At 30.4% G+C, this 25,695-nt stretch overlaps 1 protein-coding gene across 1 annotated transcript in view; it reads right to left on the minus strand.

Annotated features, from left to right (window-relative positions):
* The window catches only part of LOC129234371 (cell adhesion molecule Dscam2-like), a 75,699-nt gene that overhangs the window by 27,390 nt on the left and 22,614 nt on the right, over positions 1 to 25,695 (minus strand). Inside the window, exons 2-6 of the mRNA XM_054868365.1 lie at positions 14,809 to 15,090; positions 12,820 to 12,933; positions 9,276 to 9,443; positions 4,794 to 5,075; positions 3,092 to 3,259 (exon numbers count right to left, since the gene is read on the minus strand). Coding sequence (XP_054724340.1) covers positions 3,092 to 3,259; positions 4,794 to 5,075; positions 9,276 to 9,443; positions 12,820 to 12,933; positions 14,809 to 15,090 — 1,014 coding nt within the window. The remainder of the gene's footprint in view (positions 1 to 3,091; positions 3,260 to 4,793; positions 5,076 to 9,275; positions 9,444 to 12,819; positions 12,934 to 14,808; positions 15,091 to 25,695) is intronic.

The following is a 25,695-nucleotide window of genomic DNA, read 5'->3' on the forward strand; positions in this document are numbered from 1 at the left end:
CAGTCAAGAAATATTCCAGGTATGAAATTTTTCGTTTTTAACGATTATTCAAGTCTTTAGAGACGAGTACATAATATAAAACAACAATGGAAATAAAAACGATCATCGGAAACGTGTATTTCACATTCCTCGAAAAACAAATGGGGATAAAAACAAGAAGTTCCGTCTAGAACTAGACGAGCCTACTTTCCCGTATACCCATACTACTTTCTAGTACCTGATCAATATTCTCAAAAATAGCTAAAATCGCAAATTTTTTCAAACATATTTTTTTTAATATTTTAAGCTGATTTCTAGGAATAAAATATTCCTTACTTTTCTTCAAAAAAACGAACAAATAAAATAGCAGCATCTTTTAAACAAAGCAGCTAATACACTTCGTTCCATTAAAAAAATTTTTTAACAGCTTTCAAAACGAAAAAATAATAATAATAAGTTTATTAAAATAAATACATCATATAAAAAAAATCGTTTTTTTTTTTCCCCTGTTGCCAGAAATAATCTTTTAAACGAATTAATGCACTTACCAAAATAAAAAAAAAACAATAAAATGTCAACTGAAAGAAATAATTTTCATTGTCAAAAAAAAAAAATCGTCTGCGCATATTTTTCGAGTTTATTCACCGAAAACTAAATACCTAAATTAAAACTTTAGCGTGAAAATAAAAACAAATCATATGAACAATAATTATTTCACAGTTAAAACCACAGCAGCGGAGTCGGAGTCGGAGTCAATCTCATTTTGGGATAAAAGAGTCGGAGTCGAATATCCAAGAATCGGAGTCAGTCATTTGTCTTCCGTGTATAAATGTTTGCCAAAGCTACGAAGTCAGAGTCGAAGTCGGGAAGTCGGAGTCCAATTAATTGTCGGGAACAGGAGTCAGAGTCGGTGTCAGGTGCCCCTAAATTCTCGGAGTCGGAGTCGGGAGTAGGTCGTCAAGAGCTATTTCCAACAAAGTTTGTTTGAAGTAAATCCGCCTTCAAGTACGGAATCTACATTGACTTTCAGTTTCCCCGTAGGCGCTAATGTTAATGGATTTGAACTGTTCAAAATTGAACAGAAAATTGTTCAAATCAAAAAGATATTTTATATACAAGTTTTTCATCAAAAGTTTTTTCCTACAAAGTTTGTTTGAAGCAAATTCGCCTCACAGTTCGGAATTGCCTTGAATTTCCCCGGAGGGAGGTTAATGTTAAGTTTTTTTGAACTGTTCAAAATTGAACAAAAAATAGTTCAAACCAAAAAGCGAAATATGGGAATGAGGTGTCCTTGCCGAGATCTTTCGAACAAAAAAATGTTTGTTCGAATCGGACTATTCATTCAAAAGTTATTAGGGGGGGACAGACAGACAGACCGACAGACATTTTTCCCCATCTCAATACCCTACTTTCCAATTTTTAATTTTTCAATATTTATCTAACTATTTTATTTAATAATTTTTTTTTTGTTTTTCGGGATATTTTTAAGATGTATTAAGCCTTCTTTCATGCTTTTTTCTTCTTTCTCTGATTTTTACTGGGAAAGTAGGCTAAAAATTATTGTAAGAACAACTTTTGTGTAGCGCATTGGCTGAAGATTTTTTTTTTTTTTTTGAAATAGAGAATAAGGTTAAAAACATGCAAACAAGTAAATATAAAATTAAGCAAACAGAATTTCAAATATTAAACAAATTATAAATAATTAATGATGATAAAAGTTTAGTTTTAGGTTTGAGCTCTAGTTTATTGGTTTTAGTTTAGCAAGTGGTGCTTTTGCCCATTGTTACTCTATATTGCATGTACTGGAGCTTAAACATTCTCTTTTAGTTCATAGTTAAAATTTTGGTCTTTTGACCATATTTAATGAATCCTCCACGGCTGATGAGCTCTTGATTCACACTTTATCTTTTCCTATCTTATCTTTTCCTACTTAATAGCTGTTTGCATTTTTCTTTTTTATCATCATTAATTATTTATAATTTGTTTAATATTTGAAATTCTGTTTGCTTAATTTTGTGTATATATATATATATATATATATATATATATATATATATATATATATATATATATATATATATATATATATATATATATATATATACTTTCATCATTATTTTTTGTATTATTCCCTTTAATTAAGCAGAAAACAAATATTTTAATGTTCATCTTTGCAGACCAATCCTTTCATGCAGTGCAGAAATGCCAACTTATATGCCACAGTCAACCAGTAAAAATTAAATTTAAAAGCATCAAAACCAAATCACTATAACTCGAAAAAATACTTAAAGGCAAATAGTTGGAGAGATATAATTAATAAATGAAATTAAATTACATTCATTAGGAACATCAACCACCAAAATCTATTTTTCTGGCAAGATTTGCCTAATTTCTATTCAAAGTGCTTAATGGGTGAATATGGTATCATTTTTAGCAAATGAAGATTTTTTTGAGCTATAAACATATTAAGTTTTACGTTCTCCAAAATGCTGTTACCAGTGGTGAAATGAGATTTGTTTAAGTTAAAGCAACCAAATAGGAAAACATCACTATACCAGAGTAAAATAAGAGCATAAACTGAATACATATAAGAAAGATTTCAACTAAAGCCATAATTTTCCGCAGAGAAAAATACAGTTTGTGCGTAATAAGTATAAACAGCAATTTGAATTTATTTTTTAATCAATGCATTTGCTACCACAATATCTTAATGCTGGCAACGAAATTCTTTATTTACTTCCGAAAATGCCACAGTATTGGTGATATATTGCAAGTTAACTATGAATATAATTTTTTACTCATAATTCTTTTGCTGAGTAATAAATTTAATTTTTTCTACCGTGTGTTTGCATTCAAAGTTAAGGTTTTAAAAACAGAAACTGAAATCTTTTATTTAGATATGTTAGCAAAACCTTCCAGACATTTATAATATCTTATATTAGTATATTTCATATTGTGTAATTGATTTAAAATAACCATTTTGAACTAATTTTTCTCACGCATTCTTGGAAACAATAAATAGATGCTTAGGGAATAGGGAAAAAAAAGACCTATCAACTAAACTACTGGCTTAGGCTATGAATTTGTATTGCAAAATATTAAGAAAAATTACCAATGAACCACGATATCTGAGGGGGTGGAACTCCAGTCGCTTGACAATGAATCATTGTACTTTCGCCTTCTATGGTATTGAAGTCATCAGGTTCATTTTTCCAACTAGGAGGAGCTTTAAAAATATGAATACAAAGAACTGTCACATAGCAGCTAGAATTTAATACAACTGTCAAATATAAATTGTAAGTAAAATAATTGCTAGAAATTTCGATGTTACGGAACAAATCTCTAATTTTTTTCTTATCCCCCTCTTATGTATATTTGATTCTTTAAAAAGGGAATAAATGTATTCTTTGTGATTTGAATCATTTTTTGCCTAATTTCAGAAATCTAAAATGTTCATGATACAACGGTTAAAAAAAATAAACGACTAAACTATACTACCTGGTTATGCAATGGCATGACAATAGTTAATATTATTCTTAAATTCAAAAGAAAGAATTTTATTATAAAACAGACGGGCCATTCCACAAAAAAAACGGTCATTTTGTCCCGCACGTGACGCCTCATATATGTCAGTGAAAAAAATACTTTGAAATAAAAATGAACAACTTTTTCTGTAAAACAAATTACAAACTTATGTGGGATATCTTAAGCAAAAACCTTCGCCATTACCTTTTAAAATTATTGCTTTTTAATGAAAGATATGAACCGACAAGCGGATGACTTTTTCGTCAAATGACCCAGATAATTTTATTAGAATCAAATCGTTTTTCTTTTAAAATTCAGAAATAGCAAAAATATAAATGCTTAAAGCGGCGAGAAACATGCAAAAAGAGAATATTCAAAACTTGTATAGTTATTCAGAGAATCACTGTTAGATAAATTTTAAAATGCAATTCCGTTTATCATATTTTTATCAAATTATGATAGGCATTTTATTTAGCCGTAAATCAACAATCACAATTTTTCTTTGTTTTTTCAAATAACTGGTACTGTTGATTTTTTTTTTCATCATTTTAAATTGCAAGAACTAATTATTGTTCCAATTTTTTAGAGGTAAAGATAAAATCAGGAGCAGGTACCGTACTATTGTATATAACGTAAAACGTTTTAAAAAACCTAATATAAACCTATTTTTATTAACATAGGTATTGAGTTCAGTTTGTTGTTCCCAGTTGCTTCTGAAATCAAGATTAATATTACCTTTTCTTTTAATTTTTTAAACACTGTACTTTGTACTTGTGAACACTTAATTTTATACTGTCTTGAAGCGGTCGATAAGGTGTAAAATCCTCTCAGCAAAAGTAATTTTAATATGAGAGAACAAAAAATTTAGTAGGTTTGGAAAACTGCTCTATAAAGATAATTTTAACTTATAAACATCTAATTTACAACAAATGCGTATTACGTGTTAAACCAAATACTAAAATAAAAAAACTATAAAAAAAACTAACCAAAAAACATTCGTCCAAATTTGAATGTTTCAATGAAATATAAATGTTCTGAGTGATAATTTTTTTAGTTTTTTAAATGACATTAATTCCTACGCTGCAAAAGTTTCACTATAAGGTAGATAATATTTAATTTACTTTAGCCAGATCGTGTATAGTCAAAACTTGTACCGATAAAAAAAAAAACTACGATACCATATAAATTCGATGCAAAAAAGAAAAAAAATCTCGCACATTCTAAGGGATAAATTTCCGACCAACAGAGCATGAATAAACAAATACATTAAACATGATTTTAAAACGTACCTGTTACTGCAAGTGTTGATGTAAAACGATCTGTTCCGAATGCATTTTTGACAATACAAGTGTAATTTCCCGAACTTTCTGATGTCACAGAGGAAATGGCTAAAATAGAAGATTCCATCAATGTTTGAATCTTTAGTCTAGAAGATTCTTGTACATCATAACCATTTTTCAGCCACTGAAATTCTAATGGTGTGTCACCAGATCTTGTGGTGCATGTTGTGCTTGCTCTTTCACCCTCTTTTAGTGAAGATGGAAATGAAAACGACGTCACAACCGGAGGATCTAAGATAGAATATTTTTCACATTAAAAAAAAAAACCTGTTGAAAAAATACTAGCCTTTTAGGTGCTATAGAATCATTGATCTCTCGTGCAATTTAAATTGTGTACATTTGAAAGCATAAAATGAATAGAAAATGTCTTGTGTTTTTCATAAAACCATTTATCATATGCATCAAGTACAGAAAAATTCATAAAGTGAGAGAAAAGATTGTCTTTAATATAGTTGCAATCAGCGTGACAAAACGTCGTACTTTAAGTTTGTATAGTTAACATTTCTGCTTTTTAGCCTTCTTCCCCAGTAAAAGTCAAAAAAAGAAGAAAAAAGCACGAAAGAAGGTTTAATGCATCTTTAAAATGTCGCGAAAAACAAAAAAAATCAAAAATAAATAAAATAATTAAATAAATATCGAAAAATTAAAAATTGGAAAGTAGGGTATTGAGATGAGGGAAAATGTCTGTCGGTCGGTCCGTCGGTCTGTCGGTCTGTTTGTCTGTCTCCCCCCCCCCCCCCCCTAATAACTGTTGAATGAATAGTCCGATTCGGACAAACTTTTTTTTGTTCGAAAGATCTCATCGAGGACACCTCATTCCCATATCCAGTCCCTATATCTCACTTTTTGATTTGAACTATTTTTTGTTCAATTTTGAACAGTTCAAAAAAACTTAACATTAGTGCCTACGGAGGAACTGAAAGTCAATGTAGATTCCGTACTTGAAAACGGATTTATTTCAAATAAATTTCGTTGAAAATAGCTCCTGACACCAAACTCCAGACTCCGACTCCGAGAATTTAGAGGCACCTGACTCCGACTCCGATTCCTGTGCCCGATAATTAATTGGACTCCGACTCCCCGACTTAGACTCTGACTTCGTAGCTTTGGCAAAAATTTATACATGGAGGACAAATGACTGACTCCGATTCTCGGATATTCGTCTCCGACTCCTTTATCTCAAAATGAGATTGACTCTGACTCCGACTCCGAAGCTATGGTTTTCACTGTGAAATAATTATTGTTGATAGGATTTGTTTTTATTTTCAAGCTAAAATTTTAATTTAGGTATTCAGTTTTCGGCGAATAAATTCGAGGTCATTTATGTTTCTACATAACGATATGCACAGACGATTTTTTTTTTTTTTTTTTTTGACAATGAAAAGTATTTCTTTAAGTTGACATGTTATTGTTTTTATTTATTTTGGTAAATGCATTAATTCATTTAAAAAATTATTTTTGGCAACAGAGGAAAAAGAAACGGATTTTTTTTTTTTTTTTTTTTTTGATATGATGTATTTATTTTACTTAGCTTATTAATTTTAATTATTATTTTTTCGTTTTGAAAGCTGCTAAAGATTTTTTATTTTTAAGGGGAAAAAGTGTATTAGCTGCTTTGTTTAAAAGGTGCTGCTTTTTTTTTTTTTTTTTTTTAACGCATCTATTTTTTTTAGATGTGTGAGGAATACTTTATTCCTAGAAATTAGCGAAATATGTTTGAAACAATTTGTGATTTTAGCTATTTTTGAAAATATTGATCAGGTACTAGAAAGTAGTATGGGTATACGGGAAAGTAGGCTCGTTTAGTTCTAGACGGAACTTCTTGTTAACAATCAAGTCATTCGTAGAAATACTCCACCTGAACAAAAACAGCGACACGAGCTATAATGTGCTTACAATAGCAAAGCAATCTTAAGCTGAAATTACCAGATTAATTAAGTTAATTATAAGTTAATTACCAGAAACACAATAAGGAAAATCAATTTCTGAATTTGAATTAAAATTTAGAATTGTCTTCTCAAAATGTACACAGCCTTAGAAACGCTTCGAACAAAAATTTGCCAGACATTTAACATTTTCAAGTTAAACTAAATCAAGATCTTAAAATATGCACAGATTAATTCTTTCGTAGGCAGGTAATCGGCAGTATCTGCAGAAACAAGGTTTTCGAGATATTTACAGAAACTCGTTTTGGATTCAGTACTTACAATTGGGAAATGTTGGAATTGGACGTTTTTTCGCCTTTTTTTTTTTTTTTTTTTTTTTTTTTTTTTTTTTTTTTTTTTTTTTTTTTTTTTGTCAGCGGAAGTCAAATAAGCGACCTTTTACAGTAAAGTTAAAGTACAATAGATGACAAAAATGCAAAAAAAAATATATATAATAAAAAATTTGCAGTTGCTGCCCTTTACCTTCCCCTGACAGATTTTTCCTGCTTCGCTTAAATGTAAACAAATAAAGATCATTTTGCAGTACATTCTTGATGGCATTTTGTTATTAAAAGTTAGACGCATCTTTCTCACATATGATTTTAAAACACAATTATGTAAAGTATCAAATACTATTAGTAATGTTTTTTTAAATTATTACTGTTTAATTTTGTAAAAGTTAAATTTATCCAGTTACAACTTTTTTTTTCTTTTAGTTTACTTTCTGGTCAGTTTCCACTCAGCAAATAACTAGAATGTCACTTCTTTATTCAAGGGAATTTCATTGCAATGTCGGTGTACGCTAATGCTTTTATTTATTGTTGATATTATTCTTAATTGATAGATGTTTAACTTTAGTATATCTTCGCGATATCCCGATCGTTATAGAATATATTTTACGCTGACTGCATTCAATTTCATATTGAAAAAAAGGTTGAAAAAGAAGAGCTCATAGACAAAACATATTAACATTTAACATATTAGTAGGTACATATTTATAAACAGGAACATCATTAAAATTAACCCTTGTTTCTTCCATAAAAGACTCACATATTTTAATGTTAGTGGATTAATTTGGGATCAGTTGTTTGTGTAAGAAATAATGATTTTACGCTTACCTCCTGCATATGCTACTCCGAGATTGAGCACAATAGCAACACAGATGATTTCGAAACGTCTCATCCTCCTTTTATTTATTCTGTAAAAAGTTGTTCAAATTCTCTGAATAGCTGATGTTGTTTAACATAAAATTTTAAAAATATTTAATGAAATGAATTCATTAAAACTTTAGGTGAGCTCTAAGAGAAGCGTCATGGCGTACACATATCCTCATAGGTATCAATATGATCATACAGCGCCACATATCGGTAGAAAAAAGAAACTTATATTTAGAAAAAGATGTAAAAACATTTTATCAGCAATATTAACATTTGTTTTGTTTTTTAATCTACAAATCATGAGGTTTCAACGTTAATGAAAACGGTACAGACAATAAACAACATTATTATCTTATTTAAATGAAACAATGTAACAAGTTGTTAAAAATTTATAAGTGCATCATAAACTTTTTGATAGTAGTTTCTCCACTAGTTAGCTAAGTTTGTTAATTAAACTTGAGTACTTATTACGAAACAAACAGACACTGAGTAGAGGATACCAATGCAGGAAATATTTTAATAAACGTTACTTATCATATTTATCATTCAAAAAAATTGGTCTTAAAGTGAAAAAAAAAACTTTTAATGTTAATTAGAGCTTCTAGTTTCATTTTTCTCAAAACTAAAACGGTGAAATAATTTTACAGGTAAGTACATTTAAAAAATGAGGCATTTTTTTCAACACAAAGAAAAAACAGAACATTTTGATGTTTTCTTTAACTGTCACGTCGCATTTCGACTACTTAATCAGCATAAAACAAATTACATATAATTCATTGCAATTCTCAAAAACCAAGTTTCACAGCAAAAAAAAAAAAAAAAGAAGATAAGATTAACAAAGCGCAATTTTTAAAGTCTTATATTTTTGTAACAGAAAAATCAAAATAAGTAAGTTCTGTGTTTTAACGCACATTTTTTCGTGAAACGAGTTAATTTAGACATTTTAAGAAAGGAGTATCAATAAGGCAACAATCAAACACCATAACATTTAAAATGCCGAGATTTTCCTTTTAATAATACTGTTCAGAAACTAATTCTTTGGATTAAAGTAGTGATTTGCACCTCATCTACTGATAATAAATATAATTTAACTAATACTTACTTTTAATGAAACAATTTGAAATCAATCACACTTCGGAAATAAGAACATCTTCTTACTCTTCCTACCACATTTTCTGAAAAGAACTTTAGCAGCTAGAAACAAAATTAATCTTAAGATACTAATAAATTACGGACAGTTCTTTTTGTGATTTTCATTGGTGCATTCAAGGTAAGTAATTTGTATTTCTGCACAGACACATGATGTTGCTTAGCTACTAATTAACCACCTTTTTATAACGAAAACTTACCGCTGACGGAAATAAAAATGGTTTTCCTTAAAGGTTTACCAAATCCGTTGTCGACTTCACAAGTATAGGGCCCTTCCATCGATGCTTCTACTTTACTTAGAATCAAAGACCCAGTGTTCGATAAGTACATATTTCTGGACGAATCTTCTGAAACCTTAATTTGATCTCCTGAAACGAAGAAAAAATAAATTAAATTAAAAAAACTTTTTTTAAGTTTCATTTTTTAAGATACAGGATATAGTAAATAAAACATTTCATATATATGGACAGGTTAGAATGATAGGGACATTACTCAAAAATTTTACTAATTCAGTTAAGAACAGATTTGAGTTTCTCTTTATTTCCTCTATTAAGTGTTCCGATTGCGCAAAAAAAAGAAAAAGAAAAAAAAATTGCCCGCTAGGAGCATAGAAATATTTTTCACTATTGAACTTTTAGTTCAGGTAAGAATGACAGGGGAATTACAAGGAAAATTCTACAAATTCAGTTATACATGGATTTGGGTTTCCCATATCTACCCTATTAAGTGTAACAATTTCACAAGAAAAATACTGAAATATATTGCCCGCTAAGAGCACGGAAAAGTTTTCCATTAACAGAAACTGTGAGAATTTCAGAGGCAAAACAAAAAAATATATATATACAAATTCAGTTACGCATGGATTTGGGTTTCCCATGCTTCCCCAATTAAGTATACCTATTACGCAAGATAATACTGAAATATATTTCCCGTTATGAGCACGGGAAAATTTTCCCCTAATAGAAACTGCTGTTCATGTGAGTATTACAGTGGTATTATCGAAATATTTTACGAATTCAGTTACGCATGGAATTAGGTTTCCCATACTTCCCCTATTAAGAGAACAAATCACTCAAAAAAATACACACAAGTTTTCCACGAACATAAACTGTTGTTCAGGTAAGAATGACATTGGCGTGAGTTAGTTTCCATGGCAGAAGATAGAAATAGCGACCAGAATTTTCAACTAGAAGTAGCATTACTCACTCCTAACAGTCTCTGCGTACATTTGACTTTTTTCAGTAAACCCATCTTAAATTTTGGAATGACAACAGTGCAAGTTATCAAAAGTTACTTTAAAACAAGTTAAAAGTAGCTATTCATAAAATTTACGCTTAGAGGAGACTGCATTTGGTTGTGACATTTGTTAAACAAATTGTCATAACTCTTTCAGTAATTGATTAATTGAGATAAATATAGGTATGTTTGATTAAGTTGATTAATTCAGTTTTTAGCTGTAATTAAAATTTTGTATCAGCTTATTAAAAATTTCAGGAAAAAAGCTGTGAACTTTTAACCCCGCCAGTGACAGCAAGAAACGAACTTAATCTAAGATATTTTTTAGTAAGAACGACCAGTTTTTTTAAATGTAGATTAAAAACACACTTCTCAAACATTTATATATTTAAGTTGCGTCATGACTCATTGAAACACAGATTTGTTAAATTATGACTAAAATCAAAATTATGACCTAAAATCAATAAATCCTTTGGTACCTGGTTTCATTTTATCGTATTCCTCATAAAAACATGAAAAAAAAACAACTTCTAAAGCTGAAGATAATTATATAAATATTGATTATGTAGCAAAACTTATAGAAAATTAAGAGCCCGACTTATGCATTACCAATGAAACGTAATGTGTCTAACACTTGAGTCAAGGAAATAACAATAATATAAAACTAAAACACCTCAGTTTCGCCATCACAATCGGAAGGGAGAGTCACCCTCTTGATAGAACCAAATTATAGCTGCCATCATGAAGCACTACGGGGTCTGTAGTAACATGACACAACCTGCTCCGAGCAAATATAACTTTCAATCCGAAAGCCAAAATAAAATCATCAATGTATAATAGAAAACGAATCAGCCAAGAACGCTAGATAAATGTACACGTATCACAAAACAAACGAGCTACGGCATAAATATCACACCATCACCTACCTACAATTTATTAAGACAGGTTCTGAAGCAATATTGCTAAAAAATGAAATTGTTATAAGCGCACAATTTTGACAGCACCTCCTCTGACAGAAGTTCTAGCGTCATACGTGATGACTGTTGGTGGCATGTTCATTTGTATATTTTCAACTTTTTTGTAGCGCTATTTTTTTACCACCATTGCCGCTGTAGCAACCTACCCCTGTGGCAACCAGCCCCAGTCTTTAGTAATGAAAAAAAATACTTATGTTAAAGTGCAAATCCTAAATTTGAAATTAAAACTGAAACAGTCCTGATATTTTTGCACATACATTTTACAAAACCTTCAAAAATTGGAAACTGTGACATGTGTGTGTGTTTGTTTTCTATATTAAAGGAAAACAATGGTCAACCTTAAAGATGACTTACATTCCAAGAAATTCATCATACTCTCCCACTTTTCCCAGAAAATCAGAAACTCAGTAAGCACAAGAAACAGTGTGAAAAGCACAAGTACATTTCAATTGAAGACATAGACCCTGCAAGTTTCAAAGACGACCCAAAAGATCTTGAAGTTGAACAACCTGTTATTATTCAAAGTTGCTGTCCAGAAATCTAGTATTGCATTTTAAAGAAACATTTAAGAAAAAATCGAGCACACTGAAGTATTAAAGACATAGAGATTCTTCAGACAAAGTACCTGCTAGTTGTTGGATATTGGAGAGTTACTCCCAGCAAGAAGTGAAATAAAACTTTTGATAATTTAACAGACTAGTTTTGGTTTAAAATTTTGTCTGATGTATATTGAGAAAAAACTGCGTGTCCGTGATATAATGTAGTAGTTGATGTTGAAACAAAAACGAAAATCTTGTTGCTGGGTGAAAGAATGTTTAATAACAGAGTACATTGCATATTGCAGCATACAGTTAGATTTATAGCAAAAAATCTAAAAGGCGAAAAGCAGGTTTAACAAAATTTTAAAATGTAATTAGACTTGCATATATGAATTCACATATAGTTTGACATTCCACGATATGTTTCACTTTCAATTATATATGGCTTTAATATTCAATCATTAAATATTTAAAGGACTGTTAAGACACTGCGTCTAATTAAAACTTTTAAAAAGTGAAATGGAACATTAGTTTAGTAATACTAATAAATGTGAAAATAAAAGCTTAGTTCTATTGCATCAGCGTCAAAATTTAACATGATTATCGTGAGGAAAACATACGGCATTGATACTAAATGTGATCAACATGTGAAGTAAAACGTTGATGTGATAACGAAATGTTCACTATTTTTTAACGTAAGTTTTAAAAAATACAATAATTTTTAATGAATTAAATATTTAATTAATTAATATTTAACGTTGAGCAAAAAAATAAAATGACTCATACTTTGACAAATTTTGACAATCTTCTTGTAGTTTGCTAAAATGTGACCTTCCTATGACACAGAAATAAGCTTTTTAGTAATTTTATCGCCAAGTTTGGTTTGGGTAAAAATAACTTTTAGCAAACAGAGCTAGCGTAACATACGTGTCAAAAAATATTCCCCTACAAAGATAAACATATACTTCTTATCAAGAGAAAGCAATGTTTACCATGAATCCAAACTATTTTTGGAGTTGGTATTCCTTCTGCTTGACAAGGGACAGATTCGGTCATACCTTCTTGCGTGTGTATGTCTTGAGGCTCTGTTTTCCACTTTGGAGGGGCTAAAATCATAATGATGATTACGAATGATAAATGATAAAAAAGTAAATCGGTAGTGAAATTTACATTGATGCAGAAAGTACATAAAATCAACTATGTTTTATAGATATAATATATAAATAAAAGCAGAGAATATTTTTTACACTCCCTAAAAGTTTTCGAAGAAAAATTAATTTATTTAATTTTCAGAAGATTTTGTGAACAGTAAAATACTTCATACAATGATTGCAATATTTTAAAACTTTAATAAATATCTGGATAGCGAACAAAATTTGCTAATTTAATTTTATTTTAAAGGGTAAATTTTAAATGCTTTCATTGTTATAAAATAATCAGAGGTGTATTTTGAAATTTCAAACAAATACCGGTAATTGTTATGCAGTTCTTATATTCTTATTCATTGGTCTTTTCAAAATTGTTTAACCAATCAGTAAAACGTGAGAATCACAAGTGCAACTTACATGTTAGAGTATTTTTGACACTTACATAGTCGGCGTTCAAGAAAATGTTCCTAAATCACCAAAATGTGGACTATAGCAATAATTTAAAATTACGTACCAACTTAAGGAATTAGTAATCAGTAAAATAAGTCTTGTTTATTGCAATTCAAGATATCACATATTATGTAGCACAAAATTTTTCTAGGAATTAAGAACTTTTGTTTCAACATTGAACATTCTTCATTATACGAACCTTTGTAGAAGAAAATCACTGAAAAATAAATACCAAAACACACGCATCTAAAAAAATGTGAGAGCTATAAACTGAATTGATGTACTGAAACTATTTTATATCATACAAATCGAATTTTGTGGATCTTGCAAAAGGTTTAAAAGCGCCTTATGCAGATGAGTGATGGGTTAGAGAAAAAGGTGCAAAAACGGAAAGAGGTGTAAATATGTGAATCCCTTCCTAGTGACTACGGGTGGTACTGAAGATTAGCGGCGAGGACCGTATATGGTGCCATTTACTAGTACACGATAGCATAGAACAGTTGGAAATATTATTTTGGTTATTGTGTATACAACGTGAGTTATTGTGAATTTTTTTTTTTTTTTTTTCTGAACTACAAACCTTTAAAAGTCATGTGAAATCGTTTTCTTTTCATGTTCCTATGTTTAGTTAAAAATAATTTCTGAGTAATATCTTGAAATTGGAGATCTAATGCTACTTTTTGAAGCACACCTTTAGTCACGCACGCTTTTACATTTCATGTAACGGTGACCATCTTTCTTAGGTGTAGTTGGTGTAATTATAGGATCCAATTTAATGGGTGCCCATAATTATACATCCTCCTTTTTTTAAACAACAAAAATTAATTCTCAAGCGATGCAACTTGCATCTTTCGTGATGGAAAGTTCTCTAAAGACACTCGGGGAGAGGAGTGGGTGAAATTAATTATGTGCCAAATGTTCGTCCCCTTAGATTGTGCCGGAGCTGATAGAGCCAGTTCTGTTTGCGATTTCTGTGTAAATTCTTTTTCCCTCTAATAAATAAATTATCTACCATTTAGCTTTTTGTAAATCGTCGTTTTTGAAATTTAGAATCATTGATACAAATTGTCATTTTTCCTTCTCGTATTTAGGATAATTGTTAATGAAAGACAAAAATCTAGAATTTTTTCGAATTGAAAGTAGCCGTATTTAGGCCACCCACCTCATAATATCAGTTAATGATTATTTTAAAAAATAAGATTAAATTAGAAGACTTAATGCAAAATTTAACTCCTTTGTTCTTCTCTCGTTACTTACAAACTGTAGTTTAAAAAATATTTCATGATGTATCTATTTCATGAGTAACGTCCTTTGCATGTTTAAGTTACACAGTTATCCTAATTACAAGTTGCCCCGAACCATTAATTCACTGCGTGTACTTACATGACACCGTCAAAACAGCAGTGAAGCGGTCAGTGCCATAAGTGTTTTTCACAATGCAAGTATAATTCCCGGAACTTTGAGATGAAACTGCTTCTATTACAAGAAAGGAAGAATCCATTACGGACTGAATCTTAAAATGCTCTGATTCACGAATAACTGTTCCGTCCTTTAACCACTGGAACTCCAGAGGTCTGTCCCCTGATTTGATGGTGCACACAGCGCTGGCCCGTTCGCCTTCTTTCAAAGAGGAAGGAAACATAAAATCCGCAACGACAGGAGGCTCTAAATCATAACAAAAGATAATTTAAAAGCATTTTTCAATAAAAATTCATAAGAGAAAATATGCATATTTGTAAAATTACATTTGTAAAACATGAATTTTGTACACGTACAAATCATAGAAAGGTAATTGATTAAGATACTTGTTTAGCGTGACAAAAACTAAAAAAAAAATATGGAAGCAGAACATATAAAACCTAGGAAAAGAGATAATAATAGTGGAGGCGGATGCTTGATATCGGTTTGACACAAGAATGAACGCAAATTAGGACACAAATAGCTACGAAATGTAAGAAAACTGTCTAGAAGATGTTCAGCTTAATATCATACCGTAAATTCAGGCTTGAAATGCTTCAAAATATTCCGAGTAAATTCATACACAACCTTTATCGATATTTTTAACAATGCCAAATTATCCACATATCATCTTTTATGTTTAATTAGCAAATTACAAATTTGTTTTCTAATAATAATAAAAGTAGCTAAAACGTTCAAAATTTTAAGTTCCACAATCCCCTATTAATCGTACTTTAATACAAGTACATCAGTTAAGCATTTATACAAAGCATGCATTGAATATACATTTTCCCCTGATATATGTTTCATACGAACGAATGGGAAATGCATTTGTGGAAGTGAATGTTTGCGTGTATGTTACCTCTTAAAGATAGTTACGTCTTTACACGAGAATCACATGTAAACATAATTAAAAAAAAAAAAGAAGATGTTGCATACCGAAAACGACTCGAACTGTGATTTAGAACTCATTTTTTTCTTAAATGTATCTGACGTTTTATCAATGTTTGATTGATGAAGCTGTTATTCAAGGACTTAAAGTGATTCATAACAGTGTAAAAAAGAATCATTCTAAGTTTTAAAAAAATAATCATTTATTACCGATTTGTAATTCGTCTCATTTAACTTTAAAAATCTCTCTTTTTTTCCCCTGTAAGAAAAATAAATAACTTTTATGTCTTAACGTCATAAAAGTTATTTATGTCATGCGTAAAATGCAATTTCATTCTGCAAATAAATTATTTATTATGTAAAACTTTTACCAGGAGGTATGTTTTCTGTAACGTAGTTTGTCCAATTTTTTAGGGAAATTTTAAAAACATCGGTTTACCCTAAGTTTCTCCGACATTTAAAATTTTCTCCCCTTTAAATGTATTAAAAGGTAAGATTGAAACGGAAAAACAGTGAGGTAGAAAATTTCGTGTCGGCTAAAATGGGAGGATACCAAAACATCCAGTGTCTGAGATATGGTGTCAACAATGAAATCGCTATAAAAAAAATTTCAACCTAGTAACATTTATAAAACTTTATTCATTAATATTCAAATACGCATAGTTTAATATCATACTTGATGAATGATAAGTGATATAAATAACTGAAAGAATAAGAATAAAAGATTAATTATCATCTCATAGCATAGAAAAGTAAAAGAAACCTTTAAAGTTAATGATCTGGAAAATTTATAATTAATTAATATTGTGTTATTTCTGTAACATTCATATTTTATTAAATGAAACACGACATGGGGGGGGGGAGAACATGCAGAAAACATGCGAATATATTTTAAACAATTTTTTAAAAAACAATAGCAATCTTACTTTTGTGTTATGTTTTAACATTTTATTAATTCAAATATTTTACGTACTTTTTGCTAGAAAATTCATCATTTCTCAGCCACAAAAATTCGTAAAATGTACTATTTTGGATAACAAGTATTTTAAATGTAAACGAACAAAATTAAAATAAATGCGCTAAAAATACATTTGATATAAATCTGTACTATACAAAACGGCATATACACTCATTAATATTAAGTACATGTAATCAAAAATAACTTATGGGAACATCCAATGCGTAATCAACAATAGAAAAAAAAAGCCAGTACCGTAAAACTGTTTTCTCTGTTGTGATGAGAGTGTTAATGCGAAAACAAACACACAGGTTTCTAATAACTTTACAAACTGGTGGAATACTTCGTTAAACAGGGTTGCAATGTTTGAAATCAATTACAAATGAGTGAGCTCTCCAGCAATATTAAAAATAAATTTTCTAAATCAGTATTTCTTTATAAAAAATGCATTCGCTGCTTGATAAATCTATTTTTTAAACGTTTACAAAATACGATTGTCAGGACTAAAAATCTCACTAATATGTCGATAAAAACTTAGTAAAGGTGCTCAAAAAAAATGTTAAGTATGGTTTAATTTTATAGTTTTTTAAAAATGAGAATCATAACTAAGAGAACCGTGTATGGTGATTATTTTTTTTAAAACCACTCTCCTCCTTGGCAAATGAAACTCGAAAAGATGCATATTGCATAAGTTAGGAAAACATGTTCTGATATGATGCTTCATTGCGCTAATTAATTAACTATCTCTGGTTTGAAATGATTGTCCTTATTTCCAGCTGTTTGGTCCAAATAAGTTTTGAATGACATTAACTCGATAGTCATTGGAAACATTGATAGAAAACCTTTTTTTTTTTTTTTTCAGAAACCTGTCAAACGCCAAAATTCATAATTTAAAAATATATATATGTACCATCATGATACAGAGTTGAACAGGAAAAACATCATTTTTTACTGAACAAAGTAAGCTGAAATTCGTCTCACTTGCAGTTTAAAACATTGTAAACATTGTCGAAATTTTTCACTTTAAGGATAGAAATGCTTTTTCTAAATTGTAGACTTTAGCATTTGACTGGATTCAGGAAATAAAAGGTTCAAATGAAGAGCACTAAAATTCTTGAAAGAAATGGTGAACACATATTTTACACATTACTAAAACTGTGAGTACGATAAAGCGTATTTAAAATTAAAAACCAAGTATGCCAAATGTTATGACAACCAATTTGGTTAACCAGATAGTACCAACTTCAATATAACAGAAGAAAAAAACATAAATAAATAAAATTAAGAATTCTTACCTGAACAAAAAATAGTATGTACCACAGAAAATCCGACACATATTAAAAATATGACATGGCTTTTCTCCAGTAATCGACGTTCTTGAAACGACGCACAACATTCTGCCATTTTGTCCACATCTAATGATAACACAACTCGCACTTTTTACAATTCACGCCAGCTTATAATGCTACTATTTTGTTTTCATGACTCGTATTTTCAAAAAATAGGAATAAAATAATCTAGTTTTCTCTGCACCAATCATTATGACTTAATCTTTTGATATAGATGAAAGCTCTTGTGCAGAAAGTGTAATACAGATAGCAAAATTTTACGATGCTAGCGCCCTCATGCGTCAAAAAGAATCATTTATTAACACAGAAATATTTTTATAATCGTCGTCAGTTCTTGGTTGGTTGCAAAAAAAAAAGAGAGAGAGATTTAAATACTTATTGTTTTACATAATATTCATTAATATTGAAGTTCGTTGCTAGTAATTTTTTTTCTTCTATTTAACTGGGTTTTAATATTTTCAGAAAAGTAAATAAATGAAAAAATTTTTGTGATACATATGAAGATATATCTAATTAATGAATAAGTATATTTTCAAAAGGTAAATGTTTCAAAAGCATATCCAGTCTTTTTAAATGATGTAGCACCAAGCAAAAAATAATAATTTTATAAAATAAACTTCTTCAAGTAGTTCAAGGTTTTTTTTTTTTTTTTTTTTTTTTTTTTTTTTTCCACTTTTGAAGAATTGCTTGCATTTTCATTTTTATTGAACAAGAAATTATTTTAAACTATTTGTTAGTTTTTTAAACGTGCTGAAATCATTTCTTAGCAGTTTTAGTACGTTCGAGAGGAGTGAGAAATATGAAGAAATGTTTAGACAAATAATCCATCGTTGTATCATTCTTCCTTAGAAAAAAGGAATTTATTTTGTACTCAATAAAATAATGAAGAAGTATTATGAATTTCTACAAAAACATGAACATGTCATTTAAAAACTGCTCAAACGTCCCCATTGGAAAAGCTGATGTCCATCCTTTTGAACAAAAACTCAGATAACAACTACTGTTGCGACAATCCTTTATTTTTACTATAATACCCAATATAGAAGTACAGCTAGTCGTAATACAGTGACATGAAATTTGATCTCAACTCTTGGTTTTTCTTAAAACAAACTGTGCTGTTTCAGGAACATATAGTTAAGGAAAGTCCTTGACGGCTCCTAGTAATACTAGATCCTGATCCTGAAAAATCTGGCTTTAGAATTAATCTACATTTTCTTCAACCTACCCCTACTTCTTACCACTCCATTGACAACTGAATTTTTACAATTTTATTAAGGTCATATCGACTAAGTAGTTAAAATTATGAAGGGGCTCATTTAATTGGGTTCAGATATCTTGTATATTTTTCATAGCATCAAAAAATAGCTTCATTAAAGAAATACGCCATTAAACGACATTTAATAAAGACATCGAATTTGGCATGGTAAAAACAAAAATCATATTGTACTAACTTCTTAGTACAGAATACTTCGATCATTGTCCTTAAATATGACAGCCGGAGGTAAGAATTTTCAAGCTCTTAAAAATTCTGAAAGCAAAGAAGCATATAAATTTTTACTGTTTGGTGAATGCAAATACATTTTTTCTAGGAAAAATTTTTTGAAATAAATAAACAATTGAACGATACCTTGCAAAAGTAAATGACATGCTTTCACTTTTATCTTCAAAATTAATTTAATCAGAAAACATGCTAAATGTTGTACACGCTGTAAAAATAGATACTTATTAAAAATACAGTTGACATTTAACTTTTAATGGAGATTCCATTTTTGATAATAAACAGGGCCTAGTAGGCCAACTAGGCCTTCGCATACGACCCCTGCTTTGTAGCTCTCCGCCCCTTCCTAATTGCAAAACTTTCTTTAGCTATTGGTTGAAAATGAAAGTTTTCAACAATTGTTGTTAAGGTTTGACATTATAAGGGATTTCGAAAAAGTGTTTGACCAAGGCCCTTCAAATATCTTATTTAAGTCCTGATAATGAATTCTGAAGAAACTGTTAGGCTGCACTCTGTGCCAGGCAGCCATGCTATAAATAGATCGCGTGATAAGGAAGTCAAGTAGTCATAAATATGGCAAACGAAACGACTTCTTTCAAGTATACAACCCAAATTCAGAATAATTGACTACCTGAAATTTTAAACGAAACTTAACAATTAGACATGTAAAAAGAACTCAAACAAATTAAAACGATTCAAGCCTCCTATTCATTGATGGACAAAACAATTTCCCCGATTTTTCAAAATTATTTTAACAATCTGAGGTTTTTTAAAACATTTTCAAGTTGTGTTTATTTTTTTTTTTGTAAGGGTCAAAAAATTGAAGTAATTAGATAATTCAGAAACAACGAAGTTAGGTATTGTATCATTGTTTAAAGTTAGAAAAAAAGTAATTCAGTTCTCACTAAATGAATGTTTTATAACCTACGGGTCCGAAGACTTATATGAGTAATACAGAAGAACCAGTCAACTAAAAATGATCCAAAATAAATGTGGTAGAAAGCTTATAAACACTGCCAGAAATTAACGCAAAGTAAAGTGGATCGTCCGAAATAATCGCTTTCAAAGTGCTTCTTACATCAATAAGTGCTGGAAAAAAACTGAAGTTATCACGTCCAAGTCAACTACACTTGGGTTGAATAAATTGTAGTTTCAATAGACGGTCATTAAAAGCGAAACCAAAGATGAACATGAACGTGAACAATTCTCATGGAGCAAAAAGTAGTTCATCTGGAGGCAACAAGACTATGAAAGTTTTTTTATTCAGTGTTGTCTTTATTTCAATTGTATGTTTTCAAAATTGGGGATCGGGTTTAGCGTTTAAAAAGTGAAACGTTTGAGGAATCTTGTGTAAGAGGCTCTGTCAAATTTGTGTCGTTCCGTATGGTATGAGGATGCAAGAGAGATGTCGGAAGTAGACCTTTATGTATATTAAAACAATGTGTAACATCCTCAGTTTCTCAAGATTCTGCATGATACTCTTTTCTAAGACACAACGGTGAGACATTTATTTTTCAGCAAGATTCCGTTTCGTGTCACGTCTCCAAATCGACTCGTAGATAGAAAACAGAGAGAGGAATTTCGGTATTAAACTGGCCCAAGTAATTCTCCCGATCTACGATCAAGAAAAACATTCAAGACATAGCTCCCACCAATAACATTGAACCCGTTGCTGCATTGGAGAGGACTGAAAGAATATTACTAGCGATTAGGGATTGCAATACCAAAAATTCAACACCGGTATTCGGTATTTTTAAAACGTGACACCAAATACCGGTTTTAGTACCGGTATTTGAAATTTCTCAAAAAATGCTTGAAAACATATACTTTTGTTGCAATACTTCATAATTTTGTACGCAAATTGTATTATTTATGAGAACATATTTTGAACAAACACAAATGAAGAAACAAATGTCATATTAAAAAATTCATTTTTGTTAAAAACATAACGTATTTATTGATGTGAGTCTAAGCTTGGGACTTATTTTACTGCTCAACTTTCCTACAGTTCAAAATACTCTTTCTGAATTCACGCAGGTTGGTGGTACTGTTAACAATGCGCGATAAACCTCTTCTCGTTGTCTCGAAGTCCTTCATTTACAAATAACTCGGTCTCTTATGGGTGATTTTTGGATAAATGTTTTTGCGTGTGAGTGTGTTTCTTTTGTATTGTGTGTGTGTGTTTTTTCCTCTTTTTGTTTTCTTTTTTTGAATTTATAGCTAGTTGTAATTTCTTTCCGAGAGACGATACTTTTCCAATATTAGCATCACTTTCTCTTTAACAGGAGCGGTTTGGGTTTGCTTTTTACTAGTAGCCCTTTGGTTTGAAATTCACGATAAACTTGACCGAATTTTATCTTGTTAGTTTCTCTTATTCGTTTTCGCTTTCTTTTCAAAATTCTTTACACTTATAATTATGTAAATATCTGAAAATATGTTTCAATTGATTATGCTTTACCTCTATGCAAATTTTCAAGACTACTATATAAGGCGGGACAGGACAACAAATCTATACTGGTGACAACAAATTATCATTTGTTATACTAACAGGAAAAATATTTCTGTCAATATTTATTATAGTTGACACGAATAATTTTTAAAAAATCCTAAAGTATTACTGCAATTGATGGTTATAATAAGTTGTTTATAAACAAATGCATTCAAAATTTCACTTGAAATTAACTTTCACAAAAGGGAAAGTGAGTGATCAGGAAAATGAAAAAAATAAAAGCATGATGCACGAAAATGCGATTTATTTTACCAGCTAATAATGACAATATCATTTTGCAATTTTTCGGCTACGTTTGTCAAACGATATTCTATTAATTCGTGCTTTTGAAGCCAAATTTATGATTGATTTTGATTTTATATCATGGAAAAAAAATTACACACTTTTGAAATATGTAGATATTTAATAAATTTATGTTCTTTTAAATTGAAACTACTTTCAGCTAATACCGAAAATACCGGCATTTTACCTCAGCAAATACCGACATTACGAAATTGGAAAATTGCTCGAACTACCAGTGTTCGGTATACCAGTATTGCAATCACTAGTAGCGATGAACGTAAATAGCTTGTAGAATCCATGTCTGGAAAGACTAGAGCTGTGATTCTAGCAAAAAGTGCAGCGACAAAGTATTGACATTGCTTCATTTGAAAACTTTTTTTTCCTTTCAATTTTATTATTCCAATATTTTGAATCAAATAAACCATCATCATTATAAACTTTTGGATTATTCTGTTTAAGATTATTTTTTCTTCAGTGTATATGTTATATATACTTTAAAGACTACTAAAGTCGGCACGTTCATATAAATACTACTTATACTACATATAAATACTAAATCTACTTTGCACTTATATTTTGTTAGATTGAACTTGTTCCCAAAAATTTGAAAAATATTTTATTATTTTTAATTTGGGTTGTAGGTGGATCCAAATGCAATAGGGTTCTGTACGCGAACAGATCAAACACTTGGTTTTAACCCCCTAGTGAAAGAAAACTGCCAAATTTAGCAATATGGGTTCAACTAACGTGCAAAATGTTCTAAGAATGGTTAATTTCTATAACTGACAGCGAACTTTTAAAAGTATCATGGTTATGAATCTTCTAAGTGAATAATAATTTAAAATCTTATTAGGTTAAAAATAAAACTAAATAGAAATGTGTAAACGGCTGATCAAACTTACTGATATACTCTTCAAAATATTAAAAAGTGGCACAAAACAATTAAAATACTCATGGTGCCTATGAGTGACTGAGTCTAAGCCGTCATTGGATGAGGCACAAGTTGATGGTGATTGGCACAGACGTTTGAATTTTGTACTCTCCAATGCCGTTAAAGAACCTGATGCAGTCAGCTATACAAAAATTCAAATATTAAAATGGGCTGCCTCGTTATTAAGTTGAACAGTGAATGTTCGACACAGTAAATATTTTTCGCTCCCCATTAGAAGCTAACCTCTCATGAGTCAAATGGTAGACTACCTAGAAAGAGAATTTACCACTGTGAGAGTAAATAATTGGAAGACCAGAAAAGTCCAGAAAAGAAGAAGTCAAGAAAAGTGATACCTGGAAGAAAATTCTTGAGATGGCGTTGTACGGAATTGTAATAGATTACAAGTATATCACTGCTGAGAAGCTCGACATTCAATGATCAACTCTGCCATGGAACGCAATAAATCCTTTTTTTTTTTTTTTTTTTTTTTTTTGACATCTAATGTACGCTAGCTTTATTGCACAGGCTTGCTTATTTGATTTTTGTAGAAAAAAAATAGCTCAAAAAAGCGACTAATTTCAACATTACACTCTTGTCAGTATAGAATCGAAAACAAATATCTTGAAAACTCATTTTTGTAGATGCTGTCGTTTACTTGCCCACGGCAGAGCCGCAATACAGAGTATCTCTGCTGCTATATTAAGAAACCATCCGTTCGGCCTATTTTATAGCTTAAGGGGACACTGGACGGTCAAAAAAAAATTTTTTTGTCAAATTTTTGGGCATTTTTGAAATTTTTATTTTTTGAATTTATTTGAATATGAGGACAATTTTGTGAGTTTTGTTTTTTTATTATAGTATAGAGAATGACTTAAAATAAGTTTCAGTGTTATGAAATCAAAATAATTACGCAAGGGGCTTTTCAAAGTTTTGTTAATTATCGTTAAGGTTATTTACATTTTTTTAAATAATTGATCTTCTAATTAAAATTTTTTAATGAAATTTTATAATTAAGCTTGTACCAGTGTTTAAAGTATATGGCTAAAATTTCACGCAAATCCATTAATAATTAAAAAAGTTTGTTTTCAAGGTCCAGTGTCCCCTTAATCCAGAGCCGGATCTAAGGAGAAACAAGCCGGGATCCTTGTCCCGGGCGACAACTTCTGAAGGAAGGGGCAAATTCACCTCATTTCCGTGTTTTATTTGAAACTCAATATAAAAGCCTGAAGAAAGATGATGAGTTAACGCGGAAATTTCAAAATATGCCCCGGCTCGGAAAAAACGAACATCCAGCACTAGTGTAATCCTTCAATGAAGCATTAATTCGAGACACAAAATCCTGAACTACCAAATCGAGTCACCATTGTTGCGACAGTACATAACTTTCAAAACAGTTAAGTTAGCGCTCACTTTTTTTTTTTTTTTTTTGCAATATAATATGAATGTGATTTCATATTTGTGTGAAATTTCAAGAGGAACAAAAAAGTTTCTATCAACGGACAATTCTTCTGCGCAGTGTTTTCTCGTTTAGTTACTAGATGGCAGCACCAGCAGTTTGTCGGTTAAAACAGAGGTTCCTGAACTTCAGATAGGCACTATAGTCCTGGCCCCACAATGTAGTCCCGTAAAAATTTTTAGGTCCAGAGAATTTCTCTTTAGAATCTTGATCTGTAGGTGTTCTAATGCGAGAATATCTTGGGTAGACATGTTGAATCCTGCGCGAAATAATTTTACAGGCCATCAAAGAAAGCGGCCATTTTGGTTCACCTGCTCATTACGTTTTTCGCAACAGGCGCACCTACAACTTTACTTTTAATTTTAAACTGTAGTTTTTGGAGTTTAGGAGCTCAATTAATGTATTAATTATGTCACAAAAGCCGCTCTAGCTGTTTCCACAATTTTGCTTGGAGATATCTCTGACATTTTTTGTTGAATATTCTAGTTACTAAAAAGTGTACAAAAATTAATAAATAATCCAAAATGCTCATTTTAAACTCGTGTTTATCACACACATGTTTCTTCAACAACACAATAAACGAAAAATACAAGATTAGTTACTTTTAAAAAATATTACGATCTGTTTTTGCATTGCATGTTATTGCAATATAACGGACGTCTCTATCATTTGATGCCGCAACCACTCTTTTTGAACCATTTTTATCAGCCCAGTCCATGTGTGGAAAAATTCGTAGATCTGTATCTTATAATGAGTTATTCTAATTAAGCTCTTCAATAATCCGTCTCAAATCTCCTATGAAAAGTATTGCAGATGGCTTTTTCATTAACTGTTAAACCGCTGGCAATTGCTGAAAATGTAGCATTTTTGGACATTTCTACTATTTCCTTCCGTGCTAGCTACTGTAAATTTTCCTTATTTAATACTGAAGGCCAGAA

Source organism: Uloborus diversus, chromosome 1, assembly GCF_026930045.1.
Source record: "Uloborus diversus isolate 005 chromosome 1, Udiv.v.3.1, whole genome shotgun sequence".
NCBI lineage: Eukaryota > Metazoa > Arthropoda > Arachnida > Araneae > Uloboridae > Uloborus > Uloborus diversus.